The sequence below is a fragment of the Tenrec ecaudatus genome, chromosome 15 (assembly GCF_050624435.1).
Source record: "Tenrec ecaudatus isolate mTenEca1 chromosome 15, mTenEca1.hap1, whole genome shotgun sequence".
Taxonomy (NCBI): domain Eukaryota; kingdom Metazoa; phylum Chordata; class Mammalia; order Afrosoricida; family Tenrecidae; genus Tenrec; species Tenrec ecaudatus.
This window is the reverse complement of record NC_134544.1, coordinates 115,730,620-115,757,684: the sequence shown is the minus strand read 5'-3', so window position 1 is coordinate 115,757,684 and position 27,065 is coordinate 115,730,620. Positions and strand designations below refer to the sequence as shown.

The following is a 27,065-nucleotide window of genomic DNA, read 5'->3' as shown; positions in this document are numbered from 1 at the left end:
TTATTTTGCTACTCATCCATTAACCAAGCATGATGTCCTTCTCCAGGGACTGGTTTCTCCTGACAACAAATCCTGTACATGAGATGAAATTTTCCCATCTTCACCGTATGCAGCTCTTGGTTCATACTTCTTCCAAGACAGATATGGTCATTCTTGTGGCACTTCGTGGTAGTTCCAATATTCTTTATGAGCACAACTCAAACACATCAATTCTTCATTGGTCTTTCTTCTTCAATGTCCAACTTTCACAGCCTTATGAAGCCATTGAAAACACCGGTGCTTGGGTCAGGTGCATCTTATGCCATAAATTAACCTCCCTGCTTTTCAACACTCTAAAGAGGTCTTTTGCAACAGATTGACCCAAGGCAACTCGTCATTTGCACTCTTGACTACTGCTTCCACTAGCATTGACTGTGGATCCAAGCAAGAGGAAATCTGTGATAAAATCAGTCTTTCCCCACTTTTGTCATGGTGTTACCTGCTGACTCAGTTGTGAGGATGTTGGTCCTCCTTACATTGAGTCATAATCTGCACTGAAAGCTGCCATCTTTGATCTTCATTAGTGCTTCAAGTCCTCCTCACTTTCGGCAGGCAAGCTTGTTTCATCTGTATATCACAGGCTGTTAATCAGCCTTCCTACAATACTGATGCTACGTTTTTCTTCCTACAATCCAGTTTCTCTGATTATTCACTCCCATGTTCTTCCTTTTTGGTATTCTAATGCCAGGGTTGTGCACATTTCACAATAATACTTTACTTTTTCTAGTGCTGTCCTTTGAAATGTTCTATTTAGCTCTTTGACTTGATCATTTCTCCCCTTTGCTTTAGCTCCTCTCCAGTTAAGAGCAAATTGCAGTCTCTTCTGACATCCAATTTGATCTTTTTTTCCCCTTTGTTGTCTTTTTAATGACTATTGTTTTCTTCATGAATGATGTTCTTTATGTCCTCCCACACCTCATCAGGTCTTCAGTTAATATTCTAAATGTAGTTCAATATAGCACATTCATTCTTGAGATCTGTTCTAAGTTGAGGTGTGATGTACTCAAGGTTGTATTGTGGCTCTCTTGGACCTGTCTTAATTTACTTTAGCTTTAATCTGAAGAGCAATTTATGATCTGCTCCACAGTCAAAATTTGACCTGGTTTTAAGCTATTGATAGTGAACTTCTACATCATCTCTTCCCACACATGTAATCCATTTTATTTCACTGTATTCCACCTGGAGAAAGTCATGTGTACAGTTGCAATATGTGTGGCTGAGAAAGGATATTTGCTATGAACAAAAAGATATTTGCTATGAACAAGCTTCCTTTCTATCACCAGGACTTTATTTTTCAACTGTCCCTTCCTTTTTGTTTCCAACTTTTGCATTCCAATCGTCAATAATTATCAGTGCAAATCGATTGCATGTTTAAGCAATTTCAGAACTGAAGATGTTGATGGAATTCTTCAATTTTTCATCACTAGCTTTGGTGGTTGATGCGCAAATTTGAATAACAGTTGTATTGATTGGATTTCCTTTAATGCAGACAAATATTATCCTATCACAGACAACATTGTATTTCAAGATAGATCTTGACATGTTCATATTTGATGAAGAATGCAACCCCATTCTTGTTGATTGTATCATTCTCATCATAGTAAACCATATGACTGTCTAGTTCAAACTGGCCATTACCAGTTCGTTTGAGCTCATTAATGCCTAGGATGTCAATTTTTATGCATTCGATTTCATTTCCAAACACTTCCAATTTTCCTAGATTCCTTTTTCATCCATTCCAAGTTCTGATTGTTAATTGATGTTTTCAGCTGTTTCTTCTCATTTTGAGTAGTGCCCCATCAGCAAATGTTACTCCATTCAAGGCAGCATGCTCTGCTCTACTTTAAGAATGCAGCTCTTCCTCAATCACAATGAAAATGCCTTCAGACCCGAGAGGCCCATCCTCTGGCACTATCTCTGGCAATGTGTCCATTCTATGCATAAGGTTTCAGCAGCTACTTCCTCTAAACTGGACAGCCAAGCTCTTCTTCCTAGTCTTCTGTTCTTACTTCGCAGGGTCTGCTGAAATCTGTTCACTCTGAATGACCCTGCTCGCATTGAAATATCAGTAACATAGCTTCCAGCATCACACAAGCCACCACAGTCCAGCGAACTGACAGAGGAGTGGTGGGAAATAACTTTAGAATAGGTCATAAGGGAGCTGAAATGATAAAGTATTACATACTAACTGAACTACACCTGCCATAAGCAACTTTACAATACTCTCTGTCTGATAGCAAGGCTCTTCATCTCCATGGATTATGTTCTGAGAGAATTCACTAGAAGCTGAATCCATGTTTGGGGTGGGGTGGTGGGGCTTGCAAATGTCCACTGTTATTCATAGCCTGCTGCAACTGACTGTTCACACTTTAGACTCTCTTCTTATTCCCCACTTTGGATTTGGATTTAATTATTTATAATCCTTGGATCACACAGGCTAGTGTGCTTCTTACTTGTGGATTCTGCTGATGCCCCACTCTCTTGATAGCTGGTTGTTTGAAAGCAAACCTTTAAGACACCAGACCCTATTCTTTCTGGTGACTGGGTACCATCTGGTTTCTTCACTAAAAGTTCCTTTAGCATCCATATCTTCAGTGATCACTTCATGAAGGCATACATCAAGCAGGGCCATGTCATAAGAACTAATTGTTTTTAGATTGGGGCTAGAATTAAATATGAGCCCCAAATCTATTCATATGTTTATTTAATAGACAAAATATATTTATATGTCTCTGGTTAACTTTAGAGATATTATTATCTTTTTATGAAAGAGAACATTATAAATTATCCCCCTGGAGCGTAAAGTAATTCTATTGATAATGTCATAACCTTAGCCAATGGTATATAATTTAAAATACTGTAGAGAAGGGAAATTAGAGGTATAGGTCAGCTTCAGACTACTACATGAATTGTTGACTAATTAAACTGTTCAGTGACTAGACACTATTTACACAAACAATGGGTAGTGACTGTGTTAGGCCGGTTGACTAGAGAAACAAATCCAGAAACACTCATATATGTATAATAAAGAGCTCTATATCAAAAAGTAGTTATATATCAGGAAAACACCCCAGCCCAGTCCAGATCAAGTCCATAAGTCTGTTACTAGTCCATAGATCCCTCCCCAGACTCACACAGTCACAAGCAATGATGCAAAATTCAGGAAGATCACAGGTCGGCTGGTGAAAAGTCTTGTGAATCTGATGATGGGGGAAGCATCACAGGACTGGCACAGGTCTCAGCATGGCTTGTCAACAGGAAGGAGAAGGCAGAGGCGGGGTGGTGGTGGTGGTGGGTTCCCAGGACCCTTCTTATGAGAAGGTCACATCCACAAGGAGGCACTATCCGTCTGTGACCTGATTGACAGGCTAGACTCTACCCCTATATTCTTACAGGTGCCATGTTGGCACAAAAAAAACTGTAACAGTGATGGGGCAAAAGTTTCAAATAATACCCATTCACAGAGGCAGAACCATGCCTACCAGATTGCTACAAGTCATAAAAAAGCAAGGAGTGCATTAAAATAGTAAATATAAGGTAGCCCTGAGGCAACATTCACTGCGCACCCTCAAAGCAAGGCATGTGCCAATTCCACAACCTTAGGATAACAATCACCTGCTTTTTCTCACACAACCTTAAGTTCAAAGGAGTATTTAGGTTCCTAAAATCTGCTAGAGATGAGTTTGATGGAAAGCCCACTTCAATTAGTGGGGTTTTCAACATCAAAATCCTCTGGTGTGGCCTATGAAGGATGTTGTGTGCTTCGAAAGAAGAGTCCGAATTTCCAGTAGTCTATAGCACACTGCACGGGCCAACAAGGGAAGGGTAGAAACCAGGTCAAAAGTGTCTAATTGGGAACATAGTATTGGGGATATTCTCCTTTTGGATTCAATATAAGTATTGTTGAGTTTTTTTCCCCATGGGAGGCTGTTTCTCCTACCTTAACCACCAATAGAAATGCAATTGCCTTCTCCAATACATACATGCCCCTCTGCTCCCATCTTGATTTTTAATAAAGTTTGCTTATTACTCTTACAGAAGTGTCTATTGATTTTGGAATAAACTTAGCACTGTGTTGCATAGCAATAACGGAATTGTTTTCTTTCTATCCCACATCTTGATAAATTGACCCCCACCTGAGGTGAGGTTTTTAGGATGTACATATAAAGGGGGTGATATATGATTCATGGGCATTAGTTAGGCTTTCTACCTCATTGCTTGGGAGGCAGGACCTGATTGTTACATGACATGAGCACAGAAGCATGCTTTAGTCTTGGTGTTTATGCTTGTAATAGTAGACTCATACAATATTTGTCCTTTTGTGGTTGACTAACTTCAATCAGCATATGGCTTCCAAGTCTATTCATGTCATATTTCGTGGTTTCGTTGCTGTTTTTCAGGGATGCATGGTATTCCATCGTCTGTATTATGGTTTCTCTATTCTACTGATGGGTATTGGACTGTTTCTAGTTTCTTGCTATTATGGACTGTGCCACAGTGAACATGGAGAGTAAACACCTGTTCACGCTCTATTTATTATTTCTTTGGGTATATGTCTAACAGAGTTATTGCTGAGTCCTATTGTATTTATACTCCCAGTAGTTTTAGGGAGAATCATTTAGCTTTCCACAGTGGTCGTGCTTATTTACAAGCCCACCAGCAGAATTGAAGAGTTCCAATTTATCCGCACCTTCTCTAAGATTTGATGTTCTCTTTGTTTTTTGCTTTTTTATTGGGTTATTGTTATGTGTGTACGGTGATTTCTCATTATACTATAGATTTTAGTAATTGGTCCCTTGTCCACTGCATCATTGCTAAAAAAATTTTTCCCCAATCATGGGTTATCATTTTACTCTTTTGATTGATGAAGTCTTTTGATATGCATACGTGTTTTACTTTTACTAGGTCCCAGTCATCTATTTGTCTTCCACTGTATGTGAAACCTTTCTTGTGCTTAGGAGTCAATGTATGCCAGGCAAAAGGGCCCTTAAGTTTGTTCAGATTTTCTCATTGATGATCCTATCGCCCTGGGATTTAAGTTTAGGTCTCTAATCCATCTTAGTTTGTTTTTGTGCATGGGGCATCCTAGGGGTCCTGTTACATTCTTCCACAAATGGAGATCCAATTATCCCAGCACCATTTTTTGAAGAGGGTGTCTCTTTCCAATGGATTTCTTCTCTTTTTAAAACCTGTGCAAATGTGCCCTATACAGCTTTTGCTGTGTCCCATAGCTTTGTGCATGATGTGTTATTATTCTCATTTGTTTTGAGGAACTTTAACATTTCATCCTTGATTTTTTTCTATGCGTTGTTTTTTAAGTTGTTCAGTCTTCATGTGTTTGCCTTTATGGTCTTGTTCTATTATTGATTTCCAGTTTTATAGCATTGTGACCTTAGGAAATGGACTGTAAGGGATCAATATTTTTTAATTTTGTTCATGCTGCATTGTGGCTTAACATTTAATATATTCTACTTTATGTACCATGTGCACTGGGGAAGAATGTGTACTATGCTCTTGTTTGGTAGAGTTCTATCTAAGACAGTGGTTCTAGACCTGTGGATCACGACCCCTTTGGGGGCTGAATGACCCTTTCACAGGGGTCACCTGATTAATAACAAAAGCAAAATTGAAGTTATGAAGTAGCAATGAAAATAATTGTATGGTTGGGGGTCACCACCACATGAGGAAATGTATTAAAAGGTTGTGGCATTAGAAAGGTTGAGATCCAAGGATCTAGGAGGTTCAGCTGATTAATTATGTTGTTTTGTTCTTGTTTTATTTTTTCCTGATGATCTGTCTTTCCTTGACAGCATTGTCTTGACATGTTCTATTCTTATTGACACAGGGTTTATTTCTGTTTTCAGCTCTGTGACCATTTGACTGATGTACTTTGAGGGTCTTTCATTGATGTGTATATGTTTATTAAGGTTCTATGCTTCTAGTGTATAGCTCATGTAATCCTTATGTTGTCCACTCTTATCTCTCCTTATGTTAGTGTCCTTGAAGTCTATTTTGTCAGAGATTAATATTGCCACTCTTGTTTTTTATGACTGTCATTACCTTGGTCATTTTTCTTTTTGCTATTTTAATCCATTTTCATTCTTGAATTTAAGATATGTTTCTTGTAGGCAGCATAGAGATGGGCCTTGTTTTCTAGTTCAGTCTGCTACTGTCTGTCCTTTGATTGGTGAATTTGATGCACTGACATTCAGGGTCGTTATGATAATGAGTTTGTTGCTGTATTTGTGTTTGTTTTCTTCCACCACCATCTTTTTAGTGGTTGCATCAATATTTTGCTCCTCTTTTATATCTATATTGTTTTGAATGCTGCTTTCCTCGTATGGATTTTTGGACATTGTCCTGATAGTGCTCTTAGATTTGACTACTGCTGTTGTTGATTCTCTTTCCATAGTGATCCAGTTAATATTTTTTTGTAATGCTCCCCTTGGTTTTCAAATTTATTTTGAAATACTTTTATTTGTCTGGAAATACTTTTATTTTCCCTCATATTGGAGGGACATTTTAATGGATACAGGATTCTTGTTTGGCAGGTTTTTGCTTTCAGAATTTTGTATATGCCACTCCACTGGCTTCTTATCTGCCTAGTTTCTGCTAAGAAGACCATGCTTATCCATAATGGTTTTCCTTTCCTTATCCATAATGGTTTATCCATAATGGTTTTCCTCTAGGTGTCCTTATGATTCTCTCCTTTTCTTGGAAACTGGAAAGTTTGATTACTATATGTCATGATGGCTTTCTTTTCGGATCTTTTACTTGGAGTTCTCTGTTTCTTTTTTCCTTTTTTTGTGTGTAAATTTTGGGAAATTTTCTTCCATGATTTCTTGTACTATTTTCTCTGTAGATATTTGCTTCTTCTGACTCTAGGATCCCGATGAGACATGGGTTGTTTTTCTTTATAATGTCTCACATCAGTCTCACACATTCTTCTGATTCCATTGCTTTTTGTTGTTGTTTATTTCTTCTCGTATTGATTGTAGTTAGAGTGATTTTCCTTTTCCTCTATTCTTCAAGTCTTTTATAGGCTGCCTAATTCTGTGATCACATTGCTTATATTCTGGGATTCCCTTTTGGTTTAATGACTAATTTTTTAATTTCTTCCCTGATTTCCCCCCACATCTCTTGAAAGGACCTAAATATCATTCTTCTGAATTCTGTTTCTGGTAGTTATAGGGCATCTTCTTCAGACTACTTCATTGTGTTGGGTGCTTTTTGGTTTCTCTCTCTCTCTCTCTTGAGATTGGGGCTGTACTGTTGTTGACTGTTTCCTCAGCCTTGTGGCACAGGGGGAGGAGAGAGGGACTAAAATAAAAGTAATTATAGTAATAATAAATGGCTATCTGGACAGGACAACAGATTTGTAAAAATAATGGGGAAATTTATTTTTAAGAGGGATAATCAGAATTAATAAGTTTAATGGAAATACATTTCAAGAGGAAAAAGAGGGTAGAAGGAAATAATGGGTGAATGTTACAGAAAAGGAGGGACAAGACCCAAAATCATCGAGTGTGGCTTGGGGACAGTGAGCTGAAGTTCTGTTGCTGTCGTGTGTGAATGCGGGTGTGTCTGTGTACTTGGTAGTGGTGGTGGGGGTGTGTATAAGCACTTGGTTGTGTGTGCCGGAATCTACCAGCCTGCCTGTATTCTCAGGAGGGTGTGGTTTCACTGTAAGAAGAAGTAGAAGAAAACAAGAAAAACGAATAAAAGGATTATAACAGAATAAAAGTACAAAAACTGAAGGGAAAAAAGACTGCCTGTGGGTAGGGATCCCTGTCCTTTTATAGAGTTATTGTGTGGTGCATGTGGGGCACCTGTTGGTTGGGGTTGGAGAATAAAGAAGGAAAAGAGGAAGGGTAAAAATGGCGGCAAGTTCAGCTCAGGTACTGGGGATGTCTGCCTCAATGTGCTACCCACCAGAGCCCCAAGTGGCTCTCAATGAAGCAATTTGGCCTGGTGGGTTCTCTCAAGGGCTGAGAAAAATTGGTTGTCCAAGGGAGGAGTGGGGTTCATAGAAGCAGCTTGTGGTGTTCATCAATGGTAAAGAGGAGTCTGATAGCAGGAGTTGCTGCTCTCTCACTCTAAGAAACTTAGGCCTACTTCACTTTGGAGTTGAATTTTAGCTGCCCGGAAGAGCAGGATAGCCTTCTTTGTGGAACTCCTCAGGTAGTTGTTGAGTAGATCTTCTCATGCTTATTATCTGGTAGCCATATTCCCCTGAATCCAGCAGTGGGTTTTTGATGTGACTTATACCTCAGGAAATAGATTTTTTTAATTCTCTGTAGACTTTTGAGGACTTTTTAAAAAAGGAGACCATGATACCCTAATGTCCTTGAGTATAATTTTGGAATTTTACCATTTTGGGTGTTTAAAATGTTTCTTTAATTCCTGAAATTTCCAGGTATATTTTATGATAGGCAGAATTAGAAAAAGAATATATATTACAAAGATGTAGAAGCCCACTCTCCACAAAAACAAAACAAAAATCATAAAACCCAGGAACATAGTTTGAGGAATAGGTGAGCTGGCATAAGTTTGAGTTTGTCTACACGGATAGTTTGACTTTAAACAGAAAGTGAAATGATAGTCAACTGCGGGTAAAACGACAAAGCACATTTGGTCGAAGTTTAAGAAGAGGCATTTGTTTAGCTTTTCCTAAGATTGATATGAGCAAAATATCATGCAAGAAAGATCATTGGCCAAAATAAATGAAAAAAAACCTAATTAGAAAGTTGCTCACTCACTGTCATCAGATTATTCTGACTCATTGAGCCTATAGGACAGGGGAGCACTGCCCCTGTGGCTTTTCTAGGTGGGAACAGAAAGGTTTATTGTCCTCCAGCAAAGCATCTGTTGAGTTTGAACTGCTAACCTGGGCCATATGAGATTTCGAGGGATAAAGCTCAGAAGGCAAAAAAGGAAAGAGAGAGAAAAAGAAGGAAAAGTAATGATTAAGCAAACAAAAAGGAAGAGTGGAAATAGAAACACTGGGAAGAAGTGAGAAAAGTAACATTGTAGGGATGAACAACATTGTAGGATTCAATGTCACAAAATAAAATGTGTATGAGTTGTTGAATGAGGGAGGGAGGGGAAAATGAGGAACTGATGCCAGGGGTTTAGGTGGAGAGCAAATGTTTTGAGAGTTATATAGGCAATGAGTGTACAAATGTGCTTTACACAATTGATGTATGTATGTATTATGATAAGAGTTGTATGAGCCCCTAATAAAACGATTTCTAAAAAAAGAATTGTTGAATGGAAAACCAATTCCCTCTGCAAGTTGTCACCCAAATAATAAGTTAAAACTAAAACAGATTTAGAAACGTTATGTGGCAGTTCTATTCTATCCTATAGCAATGGATTTGGCTCCTTAGTTTGGGGTTCTGGAAACATAATTGTTCAATTTCTAGGTGAAAAGTTGATGATTTTAATGCACCTGACTTAGAAGACAGGCCTGGCAATGTGTTTCTGAAAGGTCATGTTCCTGAGAACCCTATCGAGTACAGTTCTTGTATTAGACAGGGTTCTCTAGAGAGATAAAACCAGATTGCTGATAATTTTCTATATATATACACATATATATCACAAGAAATGAACTGTTAAATTATATACAGATAGATAGATAGATATATTATACAAGAAATGAACAGTTAAATTATAAAGCAGTACAAATAGCTCAGTGCAACTCACTCTCATGAGAGAGTTGTGAGACACTAGCAGTTCTTCAAGTCTTGAGGACTGGCAGGTAGTCCTCTGTAGAGAGCGCTAGGCTATCCCAGCACAGGCAGCAAACAGCAAGGCAGGTCACCGACAGTCAGTCCCCCAGCTCAAAAGATGTAAATTCCAATCACGTGGTCTTAAAGGGACCTCAACTTACAGGGACACAGTCCACAGGCTAGGCGTCCCACAGGTAGTGTACCCTCTAAATTGAGGCACAGAACAAGCAAGGCAGCCACACACTTGTCCGATGATCAAAGAGTGAGAGACAAGAAAGGCGTGGTTCACGGAGCCATTTATCTCTCCGCCCTTCAATTAATCCCACTTGTGTGTATTGGCCAGGCTGGCACAATAAACTATCTCAGTTCTATTCTGTGAGCATGCAGGTGCCATGCATGAGAATCAGTGTTACTGTGCCTAATTCATAGCAATGTCCTCGGGCGTTTAAATATGGTATCAAGGCCATTAATGTAGAAGGAAAATGGTGCCCTGGACAGCAGAGAAGTCGACTAAGGGGCATTTTGATGGAAAAGTGGAATTCTGAGTCTCATATTTACCATCTAGGAGTCTTCGTGGCACAATGGATAAGCTTTTAGGTGCTAACCAAGAGTCTCAAGGAGAGAAAAATGTGGCAGTCAGTCTTGAGCATTTCTGCTCTGTTTTTTAGGGTCATTATGAGTTCAATCAATTTGACAGCAATAAGTTGCTATCTGACTTAAGCTAATTAAACTTTTCTTTCTTTATTTTTAAAGTGGTAATGTGAAAATTAAATTCACAGAGAGGATTTAGGATTAAATGAAAAAGTATGTGAAAATGCATAACCTGGTTCCAGGCACTAAGTCTCAAAAAAACATTTTAAAAGGTAGCACATTACCATTGGGGAAGACTGAGTAAATATTTTTGTTTGTTTTGTTTTAAACTAACAATATTGTCTTTAGTTTGTTCATTATATTGAAAGTGAAAAGCAATAGTATTGAGTCAAATTATTCTTTTAAAAAATATTTGTTCTAAGTGTTTAGAGCCTTGAAGTTGTCGGAATATATATGTAAAATCACTTTTTATCATGGTCACCCCAAGCCTCCTTAATTCTGGGCTACAGTAACCACCATGCTTTTCAAATGATCATGAGGTACATCTGAAATGGAAGAAAATTTATTTCTCTGCTTTCCTATTTTAGAAGCTGTTTATAGAAGTGACAAATTGGAAATCTACACTGGCATTTGCAGATCTTAAAATAAAAACTCTCAGCCTTTTTAATTTTTGCTAAACTAACCCTTTAAATGACTTCTTGATTAAAAAGATTAAATATAAAATAAGTTCTATAAGTAATCCATATATGTTAGCTTTCTTGTTCCTGCCCTCAGATTTAGTTTCCTTTCCCCCTCATGATCACCTTTTCTTCCTTTTGCCTGTGCTACTAGTGAACATGTGGGAGTTTCTACAAGAACTGCTCTTGTTGCACCGATGGAAGAAGACTTGGAACTTTTTGAATAAATACATAAATCGTTTCTTTTGTTTCACTTTGTGCATTGAAAGTTATAGTTATCCTTAGACTCCCCTCAGCATCCCATTCTTGTGAAGAATGCTGTACAAGACCTTCTTGTACATTTTCACCCCCAACCTCAGGTCAATTCATTAAAAAATTTATTAGCTATTTTGGGTGTGAACTGTATGTGGTAACATTTTTCTTACTAAATGAAGGATTGCGGTAGATATATAATCGTTTGTGAATTTGAGGATTAAGAATGTAGGGGTGGAGTCTAGCCTGTCAATCAGATCATAGCCAATGAGGCCTCTGTGTGGGCATGGCCTTCTCTTGAGAATTCTGGGCAATCCGGTATTTCCTCCTTGGAGGCAGGAGAGACTCTATCTCACTACTTTACTCCCTGGGAGACATTGTAGCTGACAAGATACATGGAACTATCTTAGCACCCTGAACCAGACAAGCCACATAAATGCAACCAGACCTCTGAACCTGGAGAAGCCACAGAGGCTCCTGCCAGGGCTGAGATGCTTACAACACCACTGGACCCAAAGACTTTCTACCCACTAGCTTGTGATTGTCCTGCATTTGGCTTCATTGCATGTGTTTCGTGAGTCTAAAGAAGACTCATATGGGCTAATATCAGACTTATGGCCTTGGACTGGACCAGGTTGGCATGTTTTCTTAATGTACAATAGCTCTTGTATATAAACCTCTTTCTGACACACCTATGTGTGTCCATGGATTTGTTTCTCTAGTCTACCCAGACTAACACAAGCATCAAGGTTGAAGGACACAAATAACTTTGCCACATAGTTACAAAGACGTAGAATTCCAATGGAAATAATTTCGGCTGAATTCCAGGATACACAATCACCACCACCACCATTATTTAGTTCCAGGTTCCCAGGTAGGAGTTCTCAGTCTCCCATTTGCTAGCCCAGAGTCCTGGTAGCACGGTGGTTATGCATTTGGTTGATTTCCTGAATTTGAAGAGAAAGGCATAAAAAATTACATTCCCATTTTAATTCATATATTGCTCAGTTTATACATCTCAATTATTCCTAATGAAATTAAAATGCCTAGATTCTGTAAGTCTGCTGGAATAACTACAAAATTCCTTAAGGGAGAATCCTTTTGGCCTACTAACCTGGAACACTTTAAAAAGCACTGAGTACTGCATAAAACACAGATTATTTTCTTTTATTCTCCATGGACAATAGTGGTCTGACACCTTGACAGTGGTTCTGACAGTGTACTGTTAGGTTCAGAACAAGCAGATACTAAAAACTCTGCAGTTGTGGCTGGCTACCAGGTAACAGGCTGCTGGCCAGGTGCACGGCTCACTCTGAGGATCGGCTCCACCTCATAAAGGAAACAGCTTGCATAAAGAGAACTCTGGATGGATGTTGGTTTTGAAGCTATTTTAAAACTACTTCTGCTGGTTAGGGGAGTGTGAGAAAATGTACAATTAGCTGATGAGGATGAAAAGAGATTCAATGTATTTAAAATACAAAACCAAACTATTGGAGCTCGTAAGTCAGCACTCTAGAGTGACATCTTGACGTGGAGCTTTTAGATGTATGTACTAAAGCAGCATAGAGAGGAGAGACAAGAAAAATTTCACGCCAGTAATTACCCTTGTAGACAGCTCATCAACCTGGATCCCAAACACCAAGTTGAATGAATATAAACTTCAAATTTTATTTTGAACACACTCATAAATATGAGTATTTCTCCATTTCAGATTGACACACTTTTAGTAGTTCAACCATTTATAAAATATGTATTTTTAAATAAAACAAAATTTAATTTAGTTATTTATTAATGAATGCATTGATGTGTGAATTAGTCTAAAATGTCTTTGCAAGCAAATTTGTGTACGAAATATTCCTTATAAATGGTTCCTTCATTTAATTTTCCCAAAATCATTTTATTGAGAGCTCATATACATGTATCATTCCATAGTTCAGCCACATCAAGCAGTATTGTACAATTGCTACCACAATCAGATTCAAAGCAAACATTCTCTTCCTTCTTGAATTTCTTGACATCAGCTCCCTTTTACGCCCCTCCCCTCCCACTGTCCTCTCCTGAAACCCTTATTCTACTTGCTGTCTCTATAGATCCATCACTACTGGATTCATATACCGAAAAACTTCAAACAAAAATTCAAGAATGTCACCCTCAATGACAAACTACATCTGAGATAAACACCCAAAAGACCAAAAAACCCACAGAAAATATTGAAAACCAGATCAGGGCCAACGTGCATCAGAGGGGGGGGATCAACTGTTCAAGTCAGGGTTAGCATTTTGATCTCCTATAGTCATCTTTCCAATGCACTCTGGTAACCAGATTCTTTCCATTCCTCTATTATAGATGGAGGGAAATTGCTGGAGGCTTATTTCCTATTGGCTCCCACTGTCATTTATAGTCTACTGAAAACCAGAATCTCACAATTTAGCCTCTGATACTATTCCCTCCTTTGGTCTTGGATTATATGATTTACATTCCTTCAGTTACTGATGTTGGTCTGCTTCTTCCATGTGGACTTAATTGACATTTCACTTAGATGGCTGCTTGTTTGGAAACAAGCCTTTAATACCCCAGATGCTATTTAAAAATAAATCATTTTATGAGGGACTCATACAACTCTTATCACAGTCCATACATACATCAATTGTATAAAGCACATCTGTACATTCATTGCCCTCATCATTCTCAAAACATTTGCTCTCCACTTAAGTCCCTGGGATCAGCTCATTTTTCCCCTCCCTCCCTGCTCCTCATTTCTTCATGAACCCTTGATAATTTATAAATTATTTTGTCATATCTTGCATTGTCAGACGTCTCCCTTCACCCACTTTTCTGTTGTCCGTCCCCTAGGGAGGAGGTTATATGTAGACCCTTCTAATCAGTTCCCCCTTTCCACCCCACCCTCCCTCCACCCTCCCTCCACCCTCCCGGTATGGCACTCTCACCACTGGTCCTGAAGACCCCAGACATTATTTTATTTGATTGCCAGGCTCCATCTAATTTCTTCACCACACTTTGCTATAACATCCATATCGTCTGTGTTCCCTTTCTGAGGGTGTTGACTTATTCTTTTAAAAAATTACTTACAGCAATAACTGATAGAGCTGCAGTTTACACACTTTCAAACTCAGGAATAATCACTCTGAAGAAAAAGTGAACAGTTCAAAAGCTGATACCAAAATTAATAAGTGGGATCACATCAAGCAGTGTCAGGTATGTTTAGTGAACAGTTTCTCCGTGATTACTTATTGTGTTTGTTTGTGATGGAAGAGCCCAAAACACCAGTTTCCACGGCTGCTTGTAAATCTTTCATCACCTGGACGCAAACTCACCGCCATGGAGTTGGTGCCAGCTCACAGCAACTCTACAGGACAAGGTCGAACTGCCCGTGTCTTCCAAGACTGCAACTCTTGATGGGAGTAAAGAGCCCTTTCGCCCATGGCATGGCTGGTGGTTTCAAACAGCTGACCTTGAAGTTAGCAGCCCAATGTGTAACCGCTATCCCACCAATATTGAAGCTTCATAGACAATTGGATACTTTTCAAAAACAAACCACCTGTCTCTGTGGCCCTTTCTCGCTCTACAGATTTTATGGGCAGCAGAGCAGGGCAAGAATTCCAACTTTGTGTCGTGGTCTGACCACTGACCACACTCAGCTTCTGGGCTCCATCGGGCACATTTTATGAGAAATTGGGGCACAAGTTCATAGAACAATGATTTCTATTATGTGTTAACATATAATTTTTATATGAAGAAAAGTGTTAGTTTATAAAGTTAATACTGGTTTGAAACATGCCTTTCAGAAAGGAACGGAGGATGGGAAAAAATTAAATGTTAAAAAAATATGTACTTCTGAACCACAGCGTATTGGGATATTCCATAGAAATTTTCAAGAACCATACTACTTAAAGCAGCAGTTTTCAACCTCTGGGTCACGACCCCTTTTGGGATTGAAAGACCCTTTCACAGGGGTCGCCCGATTCATAACAGTAGCAAAATTACAGTTATGAAGTAGTAAGAAAAATAATTTTGTGGTTGGGGGTCACCACACACGAGGAACTGTATTAAAGGGTCATGACATTAGAAAAGGTGAGAACCACTGGCTTAAAGAATACTGTTGTAATATGTAATGCTATTAAGGGGATGTGGTGGTTAAGGTTGTGTGACTTGATTGAGCTATGATTCAGTGTTTGGGCAGTTATGATGTAGTGATGCCCCATGATGGGAATGGATAGTATGCAATTGCCTGCATGATATCTACAATAAGCAGTCAAGCAACTGAAATGGAATTTCCTCAGCAGTGTATCCAGCTTCCAATATAGTGGGATATTTAGGTAAAGCTTTGTTGTTGTTTTGCTGAATCTGGATCCTGCATCTAATCTAGCTCATCATCTGACCTCTGGTTCTTTGGACTTGAGCCTGCCATATTGCCAGCTGATTCTGGGAGTCCTTAGCTTCTGCTGATTCTGAGTACGCAGCCTACTCTCTTAACTGTCCATCTAGGATTCATTCACCTCTGAAACCAGTAGCCAGCCATCCGAGGTGCCAATCTGGGGGCTGTCAGTCCCTGCTTTCACACAAATCAGGAGAAGGCTTCAACATGACATATGACCCACAAACTTAGAATATGACAGACTCTATAACTCTGTGAGCCATTCTGCTGAGATAAATCTTTGTATGTGTGGTAGTTACATAATCTGTTGTCAATTTGAGATGTAAGAGTGAAGGAGTAGCATTTAGCCTTTTGATCAGGATGCAGCTTGATGACCTCATTTGGAGGCGCTAAGGAGATAAACAGTTCACTGGAAGCAGGACACACACTCACTCCTTGCAGGATATTACTGACAACAAGCCTGATGGAGCTATGCTGATGCAGCCAGAAGCCTGGGAGATGGAGGAGCCATGTGAAGACCCCTGAGATGCTTCTACTGCCACTGGATCCACAAGACTTTTTACCCACTGGCCTGTGATCTTCCTGCACTTGGCATTACTGCATGGCTGTGTGAGTCTGAAGAGGAATTTAAGGGCTAGTATTGGATGTATGGGCTAATATTGGACTTATGGACTTGATCTGTACTGGGATGTTTTCTTAATGTATAATTATTCTTTATATAGCTCTTTCCTATACACAAGTGTCTATGAATTTGTTTCTCTAGTCTACCCAGACTAACACAGTATGTATATACATAGAAATAAGCATTCGTTTTGCTACTCTAGGGAACCCAGTAAAAGGCAAATGATAATGAAATGTAAAACTCTCGAACAATGTGGAGATAATTACAGAGCTCTCTACCACCTTTCCTATCTTTTCTAGAATAGTGACAAAAAATTTCATTCCAGGTTAGTTTTCAAGACAGTTATTACTTATCCGAGGCTAGCAGCTGGTACATAATCTCTATTTTATCACCATCACTGAGAAGCATAAATGTGACTTTTCTGAGTATGCTGTCAATTTGTCTTTGTATTCTCAATAAGTGAAACATGCTTAGTAGACTTTATATTGTTCCTCGTATGAAACACAACATTTTCTTTTTTTAAAATTATTAAAAAATTTTTTTCTTTCTTCTACCTAGAATTGCTAAAGTTACAGTTATCCACAAAGCAAACAGTGTAATAGGACAGGGCCTCTCATGGTTTGAATCAATTGTTTCTGTTGAGAGTCTGTGCCTTTCTAAGTCTTGCCATTTTGAATAGGCATTAGCTGAAATCACGTATTCTACAAGAAAAGGAGAGAAATACATGAAAATCTGGCCTTGGGTATTAATGATTTAATATTGGAGAATATTAAACACACATTTCTGATTACTTGGAGATAGTCTAGTCTGGATTTTAGTACACTCTTGATACACAGTATGCAGTGTTCAGGAACACTGGTGGCACAGTGGTTGTTTGCTGTGCTGCTAAGCTCAAGTCCAGCAGTTCAAAACATCTGCTACTCCTTGGGAGAAGAACTATGAGGCTTTCTGCTCTTGCACAAAGTTATAGCCTTGAAAACACACAGGAGCATTTCTACCTTGACCTGTTGGGTCACTAAGAGTTGGAATTAACTTGACAGCAGTGAGTTTGGTTTGGTTTATGTAAAATATGTTGTATCGGTAATATCTGAGAATAATTAAAATATAAATATGCAGAAGATTTGACAGCACCAGTTTTTCTTTTGTGTTAATGTAGAACCTATTATGTTGTACAAATGAATAAATCTCTGAGACGATGATTTTCAGTTGGAGATCCTGTCTGGTAAAATGGTGAACACATTTCGTTAATCAAAAGTTTGGAGATTTCAGTGTACCCAGAAGTACACCTGGTGATCTACTTGCAAGACAACCACAAGTAGCACAGTTTTATTCTGACACACACATGGTTGCCAGAATCCTCTGGAGGGGAACAGCCACCAGGGGGAATTCCTCAATGACATTCAATGCCATTACTTTGTTGTTGTCCCAGGTTAATATAAAAAGAAACCCACTGATTATTCTTAATCTCCTTTCCAAGGGGCAGAGGCTAGTGTTTTGTAAACCGTGTTGGAGGTCTTGAGTGGAGTAGGAGGCACCCTGGAGCAAGGTGTTTACACATTGGGCTGCCAGTCTGAAAGGTCGGCAGTTCCAAACCACCAGTGTCTCTACTGGGGAGAAAGACCAGACTTCTACTCCTGAAAGTTGCAGTCGCCTAATTCAAGGGCCAGTTCTGCTCTGGCCTGTAGGCTCACTGTGAGTCAGCATCAACAAGAAGGCAATGAGGGTCTGGAGTAGGAGGATTCAGCTGTAACCTTTGGGCTTACTCCCCCCTTTACACTTGGGAGGGCCTCTGGTGGAATAGTGGACTTTGTTGAGCGAATTAAAAGGTCAGTAGTTTGAAGTCACCAGCCATTAGACTGGTGGGGGTGGGGGCGGTGTGTGCCGGTAAAATTGTTTTCGACAGTGTAAGATATGACAAAATAATAATAATTCATAAATTATCAAGGCTTCATGAGCGAGGGGTTAAATGAGGAGCTGACAGCAAGGGCTCAAGCAGAAAGAAAATGGTTTGAGAATGATGATGGCAACAAGTGTACCAATGTGCTTGACACAATGGATGGATGTATGGATTGGGATAAGAGTTGTATGAGCCCCCAATAAAATGATTAGAAAAAAATTAAGTGTTGGAACCCCAGAGGGGCAGTTCTACTTTGTCTTACAGGGTCGACGAGTCCAAATGGACTCCATGGTTTGGACTCAATGGGAGTGCGTGAGTTGCACTTGCGAGTAATCACTTAACGTGGAAAATACAAAAACTGTGATTCAGGTTTTAGCTGAAGACCTCGGGTGCTATCCCCAAATCCTCGACTTTTAAAAATAGCTAACAATAGATACCCTTCATTGAGCACCTCCTAGAGATGGGCGCTGTGCTGTTTCACATCCTTCACTTACTACCAATATTCCCCAGAGGCAACGGAATAGATCCAACACCTCCTAAGCACTCAATGAGAATCTGAACCCGCTTTTATCCGCTCAGAATCAGCACACCAGGCGGAACACGGTGCTCCCCGAGATGGAAGCGGCCCGTGTTTGAGGGCTGGGGGGGCTCTGCCACTCGGAGTACCTGTCCCGCGCCCGGTGGCCTGCGGCCCGACTGGGCCCGACCGCACCAGGCGGCAGCGGCAGCGGCAGCGCCGGCGGAGACCCCGCGCCAGTGGTGAGCGCGGCGGGCGAGGCTGGTGACCCAACAAAGCGTGGCCCCAGGGCGGTGGCCCCGTCCACTCTGACCCTGGCCGCCGGGCCCCGCGGGCCACACTCGCGCGCTCCCGCGGCAGCAGCGGCGTCCGGGCCGGGCCGAGGCAGTGAGCGCGCCGGGCCGGGCCGGGTCGGGCCGGGAGGGCGGGGCGGAGGGACGCTGGCGTGCGCCGCCCTTCCCGGCCGTCGGGAGACTGCGTCGCCGGTTCGGCCTCGGCGCCCGCCGCGCGCGTGCGCGTGCGCGCGCCCCGGCCCCGCCTCCTCCCGCCGCCGCCCGCGCGTGCCCGCTCGGCTGCTCCCCAGCCCGTGCCGCGTCCATGTAGCCCGGGATCCCCGGGAGACCGAGGAGGAGGGGGCGACCACAAGATGGCGGGTACGTGCCCCTGCGCTCGGGCGGCGGCGGCGGCGGCGGCCCCAGCCCGAGCCTCGCCCGGTCCGGACCTTCGCCGCCGCCGCCGCCGCCCGTTTCGGCCCCGCGCCGGGCGAGGGTCCTGCGGCGGCGGGAGGGTGGGCGCGGGATGGACGCGCTTGCGCACGCCCCGCGGGCGCTGACCGGGCCTCCCTTGTCTCCCTCCCGCGCAGATCTCTCGCTGCTCCAGGAGGACCTGCCGGAGGACGCGGACGGACGTGAGTGCGGCCCGGCGGGCGGGGGGACAGGCCGGGCCCTGCCGTTAGGAAGTGGGCGCTCCCTCGGCCGCGCGCCCGCGGGCGGCCCTCGCCTCGCTGCCCACTCCGCCGGCGACTGTGGGCGGGCCGTTCCGGGCCGCCTGCTCGCGAAGGAGAAACTTGGGGAGCCGTCCTTTGAAGCGGAACTTGGGGCGTCGTGGCTTCCCCTCGGGTGCCGTTCGCTAGCCCCACCCCGCGGGCAGGGGAAGGGCCAGGAAGCGCTGGAAAGGGAGGGAGGTGTTCGCGCGGACGTGCTCTCCGGGGTTAACGCGGCCAAGCCAGCGGGGGGACGCCTATCGCTGTCCTCATTTTTGATTAGGTGGCAATGCCCTACCTGTAGTTTCGCTCGAGCGCTCAGCAACGCTTCGATTTCCCTGATCCCCGAGTGATTGGTGGCGTACAGAAAAGGTCAGGAGGTCTTTGAGGAATTACTACTTTACCAACCGGTTCGCTTCCCTAATGACCGTTTTATGTATTAAAAAAAAAAGATGCTGAAGAGTTAATACTTAAATAAGAACAGTCAGCGACGTACAAGTTCAAAAAGAGTAAGGAATGTGTATTTGTGATTTCCACTTGGGCGGCTGTCTGGCCGCCCGCTTTAGGAGAGAGCCCTAATTACAAGTGCTACTTTTACTACTGATTGGCCAAACTCAACAAAACATTAGGTATCCGGTCTGAATCCTACCACTCTTCCTAGATATAGAAAACATATGTCTTTGAATCCATGTCTTCAGCAGTCACCCATGCCTCCTTATATTAAAACTGCAGCTCCTTTTTGAGAAATTTAACTTTCAAGAAATCGGTACTTTTATTTTAAAACCGTTTTGACGTTGTTTCCAAATAATGGCAGAAAGTTAAACATTTCTTTTGATGTCTAGTCAGGAGATTTTCAATTTGTCACCCACTAACCATGGGATGATTTGTCCCACTGAGAGAAAAGACTGAAGTGAAAATTTATTGGAAGAAGTCACAAGATACAATTAACTTTAAATAATTTTTATTTATGCTTATGTCCACAATAGGGAACAATAAAAGTAAGTAAGGTTTTGTAAAAGATTTTAAAGAGTGAGGTATATGTAAAATACGTTAGGTTTATATCCCGGGATCCATCAGATGGTTAAGAAATTGCCTTGCATCCAAGGGATAACCAGTGAAGAAGTTGTGGTCTTTCCAGAGGAAAGCCTGACTAATGCTGAGATTTACTGTGGTTAAGCATGGTAGTAATTCAGAGGTGGATGCAGCTTCAGATTGTGTTTTAAAAGTACTGTGTAGTTAATCTTTAGTCTTGTCTGTTATAGTTCCCTTTGTTTAATTAATTTCTGGTTATGTAAGGACCAAGCCAATTAAACCTGCCATCCATTACAACTCATAAACCGACTCTACTGCATTGGAGTCAATTCATAGCAGTGCTAGAGGAGAGTAAAGAACTGCCCCTCTGGGTTTCCAAGTCTGTAAATCTTTACGGGAGAAAAATGTTTATCTTCTGAGGAGCTGCTGGTGGATTTGAACTGCTGACCTTGAGGTTAGCAGCCCAACTTGAAGCCCATAACACCAAGGTCTGTTCCCACTCATTGAAAGTCTATAGGGTTTCCATGACTATAAATCTTTATAGGGACAGCCTGCCTCATCTTTCTCCTAAGGAACAGCTCATGGATTTGAACCGTGGACTTTGCTACTAGCAGTCCAAATATCTACCCTATAGCACCACAAGTGCTCCTACTGCTATTAAGTACAGTAAGGGGCATTTCAAATTTAGGAAGATTCTCTTAAAAAATTAATGTAAATAAAATCCAAGTGAATCTTTTACTAAGTTTGGGTTGTTTTTAATAATTCTCTTAAAGTGGGGAGTGCTCATTCTCTGAAGGTCAGCTTTTATAATCCACTTTGTTTTACTCTAGGCCATTTTGCTACTTAGTATATTAAAATATTTAAGGTAGCTATTAATTTTAGACAGGCGGCAGTTCATTGGTAGAATTTTTAACTTCCTTGTCAGTGGACAGGGGAGACCTTGGACTGATACCTGTCAGAACACCTTCCTACTCCTTTGTCATTTGTCACCAGCAGCTTGGGTGTTATATATGAGCGAGTTTCTGCAGAGCTTCCAGCGAAGAAAGCTTAGGAAGGAAGGCATCAGGGTGTATTTTTGAATATCAGTTGATGACCCTATGGGTCATGATAGGCCTGCCCCATTGTGCATTGGGTTGCCATGAGTTTATGACTAATAACAGTATTGCTTTTCAGATAAGTTGCAATATTAAAATTAGAGATGTGGCTGATCGTGCTATCTCTATGGAGGAACTTCTGGTATTGAGGTTTAGGACTTTGTAAATATGTGAGTCAATCACAAGTATTGCTTCCAGGATTCCAGCTAGTACACGCATAGGAGTATTTCAAACAAAGCAGGTTTAGACATGTCCCCGAGATCACTGGATGGCTGCAGGCAGGTTCCCTCAGTAATAAATGAGTAGGGGATATTTTTGTGCTATGGGGGAAACACGGTTTAACAAAATCCAAATGAATAGCTTCCCAAATCAAGCCTTACAAAAAGTTTTAGGAAATGTGATCCCTTGTGAAACAATAGTTTTTAAGAGGAGCCCCAGTAGTACAGTGGGTTTTAACCTTGGGCAGCTAACTGCAGGGTCAGCAGTTCAAAACTACCAGCCACAACTTGGGGGAAAGATAGGACTTTCTACCATGTAAAAAGTTACCATCTCGGAAACCCAGTGGGGCAATTCTGCCTGTCTTGTAGAATCACTGTGAGTTGGCGTTGACTTCATGACAATGGGTTTTTTGTTTTGAGAAGGACTTTAAAGAAGGCTGGGGACACCTCCGCGATGAATCAAGAAAGTGAAGATTAGCAGTCTCAGTGAATGAAGTAGCAGTGGCTGCAGTTCAGAAACTAGTGCTAGATGGTCATTGAGTTACCCTTGATGTGATCACTGCAGAAGTTGAGATCTCACATAGTTCACCATTTTCATTTTAAGGGAACATCTTGATCTCTGCCAGCTTTAGGCTCTACGGGTTCCCAAAACTCCAAAAGCTGATATTTCCAACAGTCTTTTAGGCAAGACAGAACCTAATAAAGATGATTTTATGGTACAACCAGACCCAAGAGCTTATCCAGAGAGCAAAGTCCAATCAAGACCGTGACTTTTGAGGGCCTCCTGGGCCAGTTAAATTCAAGGTGTAGAGAAGGCGACTCAGGAGGTTACGGTGGACATTGTGGGGGATTGCAGGAGGTTACAGTTACCGCTGTGGGGCATTGCAGGGGGCAGTAATCTGAAGAGAATTTCTTGAAGGGCACAGGACAATCACGGTGGTGTATTAGGAAAAGTTTTAAGAAAATTGAAAACTTCCTTGAGAATAAGGTCAGGAAAGTTGTGCCGAAAAGTTCTTTTTTCATCACAACAGCGCGTACTCTTTTCAGAAATGGACTTGCGTACATGCAATGGTTAATAAAACATGAGCACTACTTGGTGACATGCATCAAAGCAATATTATCAGAACTGTAGAGCTATGTTAAAGATGTGTTAATATAACTGGGAGTGATTAAAAATTTTTTTTTATTATTCAAAGAAAGGTATACGATATACTATACACCAAGACAAAGATTAAAAATGGATTGAGGAACTTGTTTGCAATCATGGGGACTGTATCATGAAACATATTTTGAATTTAGGAGAAAGTAAATCAGTGACTCCATTTGAATAGGTACCTTAATGTGATTTCAGATTTGGATCAACCTGTTTGATTTTTATGATTGCTTCTATTCTTTAAATGATGGGCGATAATAAATAATTACAGACATTTTAAATCTGTCTATTGTCAGTTTTCAAAAGTCACAATATTGATTTACATTTAAGCTGCTTGATACCTAAAATGGAAGTAGAATAAGCTTTATTAAGTTATGCTTAAGTTATGCTAGTAAAATTCATTTTTTATTTTTACAGTGTGCTAGGCACGGGTGTGAGCTCTTTTTATTCCTTTAAAAAATTTTATTGGGGACTCATACAACTCTTAACACAGTCAATACATACATCAATTGTATGAAACACGTTTGTACATTCATTATCCTCATCATTCTCAAAACATTTGCTGTCTATGTAAGCCCTGGTATCAATCCTCTTTCTCCCCCCTCCCTTGCTCCGCCCACCTCCCTCATGAACCGTTGATAATTTAAAAATTATTATTTTGTCATATCTTACACTGTCTGACGTCTCCCTTCACCCACTGTTTTGTCCGTCCCCCAGGTAGGACGTTATATGTAGATCCTTATTATCGGTTTCCCCTCTCTACCCCACCCTCCCAGTATCGCCACTCTCAGCACTCGTCCTGATGGGATCATCCATCCTGGATTCCCTGTGTTTCCAGTTCCTATCTGTACCAGTGTACATCCTCAGGTCTAGCCAGATTTGTAAGGTAGAATTGGGATCATGATAGTGGGGGAGGAGGAAGCATTTGGGAACTAGAGGAAAGTTGGTATGTTGCAACCCTTCTGTAAGGGGATGTCCAGTAGCCTACAAATGGGCTTTGGGTCCCTACTCCGAACCACCCCCTTCATTCTCAGTGATAGGATTTTTTGTTCTGATGATGCCTGATACCTGATCCCTTCGATACCTTGTGATCGCACAGGCTGATGTGCTTCTTCCATGTGGGCTTTGTTGCTTCTCAGCTAGATGGCTGCTTGTTTACCTTCAAGCCTTTAAGACCCCAGACACTATATCTCTTGATAGCTGGGCACCATCAGCTTTCTTCACCACATTTGCTTATGCACCCATTTGTCTTCAGCCATCGTGTCTGGGAGGTGAGCGCACAATGATAAGATTTTTTTGTTCTTTGATGCCTGATAACTGACACTTTCAGTACCTTGTGATCACATAGGCTGAATGTGCTTCTTCCATGTGAGCTTTGTTGCTTCTCAGCTAGATGGCTGCTTGTTTACCTTCAAGTCTTTAAGACCCCAGATGCTATATCTTTTGATAACTGAGCTCCATCAGCTTTCATCACCACATTTGCTTATGCACCCACTTTGTCTTCAGCAATCCTGTTGGGAAGGTGAGCATCATGGAATGCCAGTTTAATAGAACAAAGCATTCTTTCATTGAGGGAGTATTTGAGTGGAGGCCCAATGTCCACCTGCTACCTTAATACTAAACCTATAAATATATGCACATAAATCTATTTTCCCATCCTCATATATAAATGTATTTACATATGTACATGCCTTTATTTAGGCCTCTATAAATGCCCTTTGCCGCCTAGTTCTTTCCTCTGTTTCCTTTTACTTTCCTTTTGTCCCACTATCATGCTCAGCCTTCATTTGGGTTTCAGTAATTCCTCTTGGTTACATTACCCTTGATAACGCCCTACCAGGCCTCCTACATCTTCCCACCGATTTACATCATTTGCTCTTCCCTGTCCCTGGGTTTGTTAACACCTCCCCTCGCCCCCCCCTCTCCTATGTCCCTCGGAACTGTCGGTCTTGTTGTTTTCTCCTCCAGATTGTTCATCCAGACTGTCTTCAGTAGACAGACCGGCTAGTAAAATTTATTGAGGTTTATTTAAGAATTTTTATCAAAGAAACGCATTGGAGAATATTTGAAAAGAATGATTATATAGCGAGTTTACAGTAGCTTCTATTCACAGTTACTCATTACAGCAGCCTAACTCCTAGACTAGAACAATCCAGGGGCTCTGCAACACCAGACACCAGTACTTTACTCTGATTTAAGGTCTATAGTATAAATGTTTTCAATTGCCAGGGACACTGAGTAATTGTTTTTCTTAGGGGGGCAGTAGAACAAACAAGTTTGGGAACCCCTGGTGTAGGTCTAGGCCTAGGTCTAGACTGTAGCCCTTGAGCCATATGCAGCTCTTTTGGTACGTACATGTGACCCTGAAGTAAAATTGAAAATGAAACTCATAGTTTAATTTAAAGGATATTACTTAGATAATGGTGATTTCATTTCTTCCTAAACATATATCTATGACTCAAATAATTTTTAAATTGCTGTGAGGGACAGGATTGGCTCTTCTCTCTCAAAAGTTTGCTGACTCCTGGCCTAGAGTATACTTTCAAAGACACTCTCGGCCCTTCAGCTATTTTGGTAAACCTATTCATAACAAGTTTCTTAAGAGTCTCTGCCAACTGGGATGTGAGGAGTGAAATAGGGACTGTGTCCACTAGCACCCAGGCCATCGTTTCAAACCCTAAAGAAGGGGCCCTTGAGCTTGAGGAAGATTTGGGAGAGTGAATCATGCAACTTGGTAGCACATTTTGATTGCTGCCAACATGCTTGCACAGGAGAAGTCATTACTTAGAAGTAATATAATTGGTTTCTTAAAATAGAGGGCTTTCAGAATGGTTTTAATGGGATCAACATGTGTTGTAGGGTGAATTAATGATGTGTCCGTGCCCTTTTAGGCTTTTAAGGAAAGGAAAATGAGGAAACCCTTTGTAAATGTGCACGACAGCTATCTGGGCTTACAGATAGATGTATGTCCCCAAAGCAAAACTAGAAAACCATACATGCACAGTTTGTGTTTGTTCCTGTCTGTGAATAGAATCTAACCGTTGCGAGGTTAAGTTTCTATCTGCCTCTTTTGCTTTATTTCTGCTTTGTTATTTTTGCCTTATCCTGTTATCTAAACAAAGAATTACTGTTTCTTCTCTTCTACATTTGCCATGTATCTTTCATATATGTGGATATCTATAAGAGGATAAATCAAAGTATTACTACATAGTCATGAAAAAAGTTTTTAAAAATCATTTTATTGGGGTCTGTTAACAGCTTTTACCACAGTCTATACATCCATCCATCCATTGTATCAAGCACATTTGTATATAAGTTTCCATCATCATTTTCAAAACATTTTCTACTTGAACCCTTAATATAATATTTCCCCATCCCTCCTCCCTCATGAACCCTTGCTAATTTATAAATTATTATTTTTTTTCATGTCATGAAAACTTTTATGAACAAAAGTACCAAATTCGAAGCAACATCCACCATCTTGGTGCAGACACTGTTGCGGGTGGTGTTCCCTTTTTCTGACCCTTTCTGGGGGCGCACCGGTGGTAGTGGGTTACTCATTGGGCTGCTAGCCACAAGGTCAGCAGTTTGAACCTACTCGAACATTTGGGGAGAAGGACAAGGTTTTCTGCTCCTGTAAAGGTTTGCAGCCCCAGGATCACACAGGGGCAGTTTTTGTCCTGCAGGGTTGCGATGAGCCAGAATTGACTCAGGGCCCTGATTAGCCTTTTCCTGAAGTGATCCTATACTCTTTTGTTTACATTGTGTCACAGCAGCACTCTGGACATCCTCTAATTGTTCACGTCAATGTTTCTGAGTTTGGGAACGAAAAAGCCTGAAGGGGCAATATTCAGGGTTGTAGGG

General features: G+C 41.2%; 1 protein-coding gene across 2 annotated transcripts in view; it reads left to right on the top strand.

The window, feature by feature from the left end:
- Positions 1-19,196: 19,196 nt before the first annotated feature.
- PPP4R1 (protein phosphatase 4 regulatory subunit 1) overlaps positions 19,197-27,065 on the top strand; it is a 95,170-nt gene continuing 87,301 nt past the window's right edge. For both annotated transcript variants that reach the window (XM_075533211.1, XM_075533210.1), the window contains exons 1-2: positions 19,197-19,375; positions 19,585-19,629. In XM_075533211.1, the coding sequence (XP_075389326.1) occupies positions 19,369-19,375; positions 19,585-19,629 (52 nt within the window). In that variant the 5' untranslated portion in view covers positions 19,197-19,368. The remainder of the gene's footprint in view (positions 19,376-19,584; positions 19,630-27,065) is intronic.